The sequence below is a fragment of the Octopus bimaculoides genome, chromosome 3, assembly GCF_046866305.1.
Source record: "Octopus bimaculoides isolate indiv1 chromosome 3, ASM4686630v1, whole genome shotgun sequence".
NCBI lineage: Eukaryota > Metazoa > Mollusca > Cephalopoda > Octopoda > Octopodidae > Octopus > Octopus bimaculoides.
Window position 1 is genome coordinate 70576523 of NC_142930.1, and position 9191 is coordinate 70585713.

Sequence of the window (9191 nt, forward strand, 5' to 3'; positions counted from 1 at the left end):
TCTTTTTTTCCCTTTCTGCCTTTAGTCGTCGTGTTGTGTAGTGTGGCGGTGGGGGTGTTATTTTTCCATTCATCTTTTCTGTTGAGGCTCGGTTTGTTTATTTCTATGTGTGTTGCCTCTGTAATCTAAGTGTCGTGTTTATTCTATGCGTTGCCGACACCTTAATCTCTATAGAGATAAAAAAAAAGTAACGAAAAAGTTTCTTCATAATCGAACGATAGAGCTGTATCTTCAACATTTATTTTGCATGTATATTCTCCACTATTAATTGATCATAATCAATGAAGATATAAGCCTCTTTACAAGTGAACCTTTAATTAAACTCATACTTTAGAATTACCTAAGTATACAACATAGCATAATCTTTCTTAGCCATAACTTTAAAATATTAAAATCTGCACATATACTTTATCCTTATCACTCATTGTTTTTTATAATTTCTTTCAATTAACTAAAATTTTATTTCGTTATTCTTTCCCCCAATAAATTTATTTTTCTCTATATTTTTACTTTAAAATTTTTTATCTTATCTCTCCCTATCTCTTATCTTTTCTCTTTAATTCAATCTTTCTACTTAACGTCTTCACAATATCTTACACTAATTACATAATGTCCTTCACAACTCCTATCCGTCTATATATTCTCTTAAATGATTGCATAATTTCCCTCAAAACACATAACCGTCTATTTTTCAAATCCTTAATAACTTTTTCCAAAGTTTTGATTAGCTAATACCTCCCCCATTACTCCCTCGGTATTCCCTCTTACTTTTTTTTAACAAACTAATGTTTACATTACGTAGATACTTCTTATATGAATGTGTGGTCCGAATCCATCTTATCTAGTAAGTTTTTTACCAACTGAAATTCCTGTGAAAAAATAAGTAAGCATTAGCCTTTTGCGCATGACTATCCTGAAGATATCTGGTCACTTTGTTGTTATTTTTGACATTTAAAACTCTTAACATGGTTCGAAAAAGCATTTATCGAGATAACAGAATGTGTAACAGAATGTGTAATAAAATGTGCGTAATGGAAAAGGAAACATTAATAGAAGCAACATCAAGGAGAATACATTTAATTTTAAAGACTGAACATTCTTTGAATTATAGAATTGTTTCCAGTTAGTTATGCAAATACCAAAAGAGAAAGCATCCTAAGAAAGCTCTTGGAAAAACAAAGTAGGAATGTTTCTATTACATCGTCATAGCTATGCAGATAAGATGTGGAAAAATGTCATTTAACGCATATGCAGAAACAATAATTTGTGCATAAAGGGGACAGTTTCAAACGGAAAGTAGTTTAATATTAGTAATTATCAGTGATTATAACACCTCAAAGTACAACAACTTGCATAGTTTTCTTTAGCATATATTTCTGATGTTGTAGTGTTAAAATCCACATCGACGCACTTATATTGGTAATAATTGCAATTTCTACTCACACAAGAAGAGTACTGGCGGTAACCAAAATATTTGCAATCAATGTTTGTTCCACAAACATAGAAATTTGTTGAAATATTCTTGTAGATAAGATAGTTGCTATCATCCACTCGAATATTTTTTATTCTACAGCGTGGTGTTGGGGTCAATATACCTTTATGACACATTACGCTCTCGTTCAATTTCTTTAAATTTGGGGATTGACAAGAATAAGTAATGTTCGTATTTTCTGGAACTGTGCTGCCAAACGGAAGATATTGCAAAGTGTCTGAATTTCGGTAGCTATATATGCCAAACTCCTGTAACAATTGGCAGTTCTTTACACAGGCTGGAAGTTTTCCACTCCACGTCCCATTTTCTAAACAGGTTCTTTCTGAATCTCCCAACAATGTTTCTCCAACTGGACAACTATATTCAATAACTGAAGAATTACGTGACAAAATAAAATTTAATCCGTTTCGTTTCTCAACTTTACACGTTTTCCTGCACTGTATGTCTGGGTACCATTTACCCGACAAGCATTGAACGACACCAAACGCGACAGGAATGAAGGATCGTTTGCAAGAATATATCACTTTTCCTCCTTCATTGATTAATGTTGTTCTGGGTTTTAAAATTATACCTTCAGAAATAGTCACAACTCTACCAGCAATTTCAGGTACAAAGCAACTCAAAGTGCAAACAGGTGTCGGGAAGTTCCAGCTACCGTCTTGAAGACAAGTTAATACAGATTCACCTTTCAGATTATATGGTTTTAAGCAACTGAAAGAAATTGTTTCGTTAGCTTTAATTTCATTTGTATTGTTTATATTGCCATGTTTGGGTGGGTGCGGTGCAAGACATTTGACAATTTCACAAACTGGCGGGAGAGACGACCACTGTTTACTTTCTTGACACCGTATTGAATTGTTTCCTCGCAAAAAATAACCAGAAAGGCAGGAAAAGTGAATAACAGAGTTATATGTGTATGCAACATTTATCATAAAACTGTGTGCAGGTTTATGAAAAATGGGGCATGTTATTAACTTACATTTTTTATCTTCATACATCCATTTACCATTCCAACAAATAATATCGGCCGTATTCTCTACGCTTGCTTCAAAATAGCGGTTGCACTTTTGTTGCAGGTGTATTTTTTCTTCTTCCCATTTCATAATATAATGTATCCGACTGTTCTTTAATATCGGTAAAGGACCACAGTTTAGGATTTTTATCATTTGTTCAAAAAACCACGGAGCGTAGTTGCTTTCGGCTGTAGTCAAATTACTGTATTCCGACACGAATTTTTGCATAACATTTCCAAATGTATTATTTTCGCTCTTCACTGTTAATATAATTATGAAAAGGAAATAAAAATGTTCTGGATATCATTCTCTCAATTTTGTTGCTAAACTTGTCCGTGAAGATGAGGTCGCTGTGTTCACACTTGCTATTTCGTTGTTTTCAGTGAATGTTCAATGCAACTTTATACTCGAGATAACGCATGTGAACGGGAGTGTATAAGTAGTTATGAGGAAAACATACTTACATTTCCGTTTTGAATTTGACACCGCTCTAATTGAATAGATATGGATACACCCATATGGATACTTTTAGATAGTATAGAATATTAATATGTCCAGACTAAATATCAAACTGAGTACATAATAAGCACAAATTACAAACTATGAAAAATGATAACATTATATTAAATAATTTGTATACTTGATATTTTGTGTAATTTCATTGACATAATATATATACAGTACTACATAGAATACTGTATATGTATGTATGTATGTATGTATGTATGTGAGTGTGCGTGTGTGCCGTGTGTGTGTGTGTGTGTGTGTTTGTATGTGCGTGTGTTTGTATGTGCGTATGTATGTATGCATGCAATATACATACATATGTAAGATAGATAGATAGATCTTTTGCATTATTACAGGTCAAGTTTTTATACATAGTGCACGCTTTTGTAATGTTCGTGTAGGCAACGTTTTCGTCCCACTCACTAATATTTCAATTGAAAACAAAGAAAAACTGACAGGCGTTACACAGTACATAAAATAGCAAAATTATGTGAAAGTACTTCACATACTCTGCATAAAATAATAAAATAAATTTTATCTCTTATGTGTCCTTTAAATGATATTAGATATATAAGTTAATTTTCACCACTATAATTCTATGTTAATTCCAATCATTCACTTTACCAGTTTCTTAAACCTTGATGTGTCCATCATTATAAATCATGTAAATCTTTATGTATCAATTCTTTACATTAGTTATAAAATAAATTTTATATCTTATGTGTCCATTAAATATGATATTAGACATATAAGTTTTAATTTTCACCATTATATTCTATGTTAATTCCAATCATTCATTTCACCAGTTTCTTAAACATTAATGAGTCCATCATTATAAACCATGTAAATCCTATGTATCAATTCTTTTATAGTAGTTATGAAATAAATTTTATCTCTCATGTGTTCTTTAAATAACATTAGATATATTAGCTTTAATTTTAATTTTAAAATAATTTAAAATAATTTTTAGTCCAATATATATAAAAAAACAACTTTTTAACTTCACATCTTATCTATGTTTCTTTATATTGGTATAAATAAGTCTAAATGTATTTTACCAAAGCTTTTTAAATTAACACTACTTCATGGTTTTTGCATACTGAATGTATTGATTAGTCACATTACTATTATTCACATATTAATTAAGCTAATATTGGTATCTCAAAGTTTCCATACTTAGTATATGTAAAACAATACTGATACATTTTTCTGATTAATGAAAACTATAAATAAACACATACTGTATCTGTACATATATAGAAACTTTATTTTATATACTTTTGACCTGGGTGCCTTATGTTAAACTTCCCCTGCTACATTATAAACTGGTCTGCAAGTAGTGAACCCCTCCGCCCCCAACTTATAATAGTGTGTCTCTAAAACCTAAAGAATCTTTATAACTATATCCATGTATATTGTTTACACTTTCCCTTTCCTTATAAGGAAAAGGCTGGTGCCCTCTTAAGCTTTAAATCATTAAGTCTGATAAGATGAAAAAAAAAAAAAAATTCAGAGACAGTTAAAATTTGCTTGGAATTAATTACTAGCCTGTATGGTCTGGCTAAGTCAAAATGGTTTTTTGTATTCTTCCTTCCCACTTGGAGTGTTTAAATGTAGTTACAATAATATGTCCTTCTACTGAAATGAAATTTCAGTAAATTTTCTATATCTTTGTGCAGCTGAGGATTGCTCTGCATTTTATATTTAATGTAATGTTCACATTACTTAAATAAATGGTGTCGCATGAAACGATCGTACTGCATTAACCTTGAATATCCTTGTTGCTTATTTTGATGTATGTATGTATATATATATATATATATATATATATATATATATATATATATATATATATATATATATATATATATATATATATATATATATATATATATATATATATACATACATATATATATAAATCGATTCAAATAACCGAAGAAAATTAACGAACAAGAGGAGGATGTGCACAAGAAATTTATTTGCTTGACAGTCGGTGAAAAGAGTGAGTCTGACGTTTCAAGCATACGTCTTAGTCGGAAAGGAATAAGGGAAGAGTTCAAAGAAGGAAAGGAAATCGCCAGCAGCACGTGTGTAGTTAAATTGCTGAAGTATATATATGTATGTGCGTGTATATATATATAAGCTCGTCGAAACGCCGGTGTTAAAACGTGGGTAGCTGATGAAGTAGAATGTTCTCTATGTGGCTCGTGTGTTCTCGTCTACGTTTGTTTGCAATGTCCTGTACCCAGATATGCACCTATACATACAGGTGGATGTCGGTATGCACATACCTGTACGTATATATGCATATACTCATTTACTATTTGTTTTTATATATATATATATATCTTCTGATGTAATCATTACTCAAAGAGGGGTATTCAGCTAGCTACTCATCAGATCCAAGATACCTTAATTATATGAAAATTACATTGTCGGTAAGTAATCCCAACTTATCACTCCGAAAACATAATTTGAAATGAGAGGTGAAGCCGGAAGAACAGAGTAATCCACCACCAAACCAAAAAAAAAAAAAAGAAAAACAGATAAAATAGAAAGAAATGTTTGAAGAAATAGGAGGGTCAGTAAGTAAGAAAAGTGAAGAAAGAGGTTAAAAATTTGGGAGTGGGGAATTGTCTAAAGTTGTTAGAAAAGAAAGATAATAAGAGGCGAAGGAAGAGTCGGGGTGATAGACGGATGCTGACTTTAGAGAAAGGTCTTTGAGAATATTAAGCTAAGGCCATTTTACTGTGTCTCCAGTAAACAGATACTTTGGTGCACTGATGCGTAAACATTTGTGCACAAACATTTTTTAGAAGAGATGAAATGGCCAAGAATAAGAAAAAAGGAAAGGAAGAAATCAAAAATTTGAGTGTGAGTATTGAATGGAGTTGTTAGGAAAGAAGAAGAGGGGGAAAAAGAGGGAGATAAGAGTTGAAGGTTGTATTCTTTAAAGGCGAACATAGTTCACGTAGCTAAAGTTGATCGCTTACTACTTCACGCATGTGCATACTCGCGAGTATATGCGTACACTCAAAGAGTGCCCGTAGGATCAGCTTTGGTAAACACGCGCGCGTACGCGCATGATTATTACCACATGTAAACAGGAAGCTATAAAGAGATCACAATGTTAGAGAAATGTATGAAAATAGCTTTAAAAAGAATATGTTATAAATACATTGAAGAAGTTCAAGTGACGCGGATGTAGGAAGATTGGTAGGGAATTATATCGGAAGGTAGTATTATTTGTAACTTAAGAAGGTATTACATAATTTGTGTCGGCAATTAAGAATAAAGTAGCTTCGTTCATTAAAACAGTTGCTGCATTGCATAACAGATAAGACTTCTGCGATGCAGAGATCGCATTTGTTGCTATAACCGTTTTACGGTTTGGCATGAGTAAGAATGGACCACATTAAACTATATACAACTGCGTTAATTTTCAAGTTATGAAATGAATGAGCCTAAATAAAGAGGTAGTATTAGTTTTCGCTTGAAATTTAAAGCCAGAATAATGGTTAATGATTCTGGCCTTGAAGGTGGTGGTGCTAGTGCTGATATAAACATTCTTGGAATCATCCGTGGTGACCACATACTTATGTATTGCATTTCTTGTGAGGCATTTGCTTTTCAAGGGAAAGGAGATGGAGCATCTACAGCTGCATAGATTTCTAGAGGGTAGTGAAGTGGGGTTTGTGGGGTTATGATTATCTGAGTTTAACCAGGAATTATATTTAGTATTAGCCTCAGCGTTAGGGTTGGTATTGTTTGTGGTGCAGTGGGAGCAGTCCGGTGGGGGGGATATTATCAGTGAGCACTGTCAATTTGTGTGTCTATTACACATAAACACGTTGTGAACTACTTACTAAATAAGTTCTTGGTTTTAGGAATATCTCCCGAAAAAGCATTTATCGAGATAACAGAATGTGTAATAAAATGTGCGTAATGGAAAAGGAAACGTTAATAGAAGCAAAATCAAGGAGAATACATTTAATTTTAAAGACTGAACATTCTTTGAATTATAGAATTGTTTCCAGTTAGTTATGCAAATACCAAAAGAGAAAGCATCCTAAGAAAGCTCTTGGAAAAACAAAGTAGGAATGTTTCTATTACATCGTCATAGCTATGCAGATAAGATGTGGAAACATGTCATTTAACGCATATGCAGAAACAATAATTTGTGCATAAAGGGGACAGTTTCAAACGGAAAGTAGTTTAATATTAGTAATTATCAGTGATTATAACACCTCAAAGTACAACAACTTGCATAGTTTTCTTTAGCATATATTTCTGATGTTGTAGTGTTAAAATCCACATCGACGCACTTATATTGGTAATAATTGCAATTTCTACTCACACAAGAAGAGTACTGGCGGTAACCAAAATATTTGCAATCAATGTTTGTTCCACAAACATAGAAATTTGTTGAAATATTCTTGTAGATAAGATAGTTGCTATCATCCACTCGAATATTTTTTATTCTACAGCGTGGTGTTGGGGTCAATATACCTTTATGACACATTACGCTCTCGTTCAATTTCTTTAAATTTGGGGATTGACAAGAATAAGTAATGTTCGTATTTTCTGGAACTGTGCTGCCAAACGGAAGATATTGCAAAGTGTCTGAATTTCGGTAGCTATATATGCCAAACTCCTGTAACAATTGGCAGTTCTTTACACAGGCTGGAAGTTTTCCACTCCACGTCCCATTTTCTAAACAGGTTCTTTCTGAATCTCCCAACAATGTTTCTCCAACTGGACAACTATATTCAATAACTGAAGAATTACGTGACAAAATAAAATTTAATCCGTTTCGTTTCTCAACTTTACACGTTTTCCTGCACTGTATGTCTGGGTACCATTTACCCGACAAGCATTGAACGACACCAAACGCGACAGGAATGAAGGATCGTTTGCAAGAATATATCACTTTTCCTCCTTCATTGATTAATGTTGTTCTGGGTTTTAAAATTATACCTTCAGAAATAGTCACAACTCTACCAGCAATTTCAGGTACAAAGCAACTCAAAGTGCAAACAGGTGTCGGGAAGTTCCAGCTACCGTCTTGAAGACAAGTTAATACAGATTCACCTTTCAGATTATATGGTTTTAAGCAACTGAAAGAAATTGTTTCGTTAATTTCAACTTCATTTGTGTTGTTTGCACTTCCATGTTTGGGTGGATGCGGCGGGAGACATTTGATAGTTTCACAAACTGGTGGTGGAGACGACCACTGTTTAGTTTCTTGACACTGTATTGAATTGTTTCCTCGCAAAAAATAACCAAATAGGCAGGAAAAGTGAATAACAGAGTTATATGTGTATGCAACATTTATCATGAAACTGTGTGCAGGTTTATGAAAAATGGGGCAGGTTATTAACTTACATTTTTTATCTTCATACATCCATTTACCATTCCAACAAATAATATCGGCCGTATTCTCTACGCTTGCTTCAAAATAGCGGTTGCATTTTTGTTGCAGGTATATTTTTTCTTCTTCCCATTTCAAAGTATATTGTATTCGACTGTTGTTCAATTTCGGTAAAGGACCACAGTTTAGGATTTTTATCATTTGTTCAAAAAACCACGGAGCATAGTTGTTTTTGGTTGAAGTAGAATTACTGTATTCAGATACGATCTTTTTCATAACATTTCCAAAGGTATTATTTTCACTCTTCACTGTTAATATAATTAAGAAAAGGAAATAAAATGTTCTGGATATCATTCTCTCAATTTTGTTGCTAAACTTCTTTGCGAAGATAAGGTCGCTGTGTTCACACCTGTGAGTTCGTTATGTTTTTTGTGTATGCTCAGTGAGCCTTTTATACTCGAGATAACACAGGTGCCCAGGAGCGCATAAGTAGTTCTGAGAAAAAACATATTTATATTTTCAGTTTGAATTTGACACCTTTTTGATTGAGAAAATAAAGACACACCCACTCCTTTAGAATGTATAGAAAGTTAACATGTCCAGACTAAATATCAAACTGAGTACATAATAAGCACAAATTACAAACTATGAAAAATGATAACATTATATTAAATAATTTGTATACTTGATATTTTGTGTAATTTCATAGACATAATATATATACAGTACTACATAGAATACTGTATATGTATGTATGTATGTATGTATGTATGTATGTATGTATGTATGTATGTTTGTATGTGTG

At 32.6% G+C, this 9191-nt stretch overlaps 2 protein-coding genes across 2 annotated transcripts in view; both read right to left on the bottom strand.

Moving 5' to 3' along the window:
* The window catches only part of LOC149136580 (sushi, von Willebrand factor type A, EGF and pentraxin domain-containing protein 1-like), a 9690-nt gene extending 4922 nt beyond the window's left edge, over positions 1–4768 (bottom strand). The window contains 1 exon segment of the mRNA XM_089348377.1: positions 1321–4768. Coding sequence (XP_089204503.1) covers positions 1321–2733 — 1413 coding nt within the window. The 5' untranslated portion in view covers positions 2734–4768.
* Positions 4769–4973: 205 nt separating this feature from the next.
* On the bottom strand, positions 4974–8973 carry LOC149136581 (E-selectin-like). The gene has a single exon (XM_089349206.1). The coding sequence runs from the start codon at positions 8738–8740 to the stop codon at positions 7247–7249; it is 1494 nt and encodes a 497-aa protein (XP_089205332.1). The 5' UTR covers positions 8741–8973; the 3' UTR covers positions 4974–7246.
* Between the last annotated feature and the right edge of the window lie 218 nt (positions 8974–9191).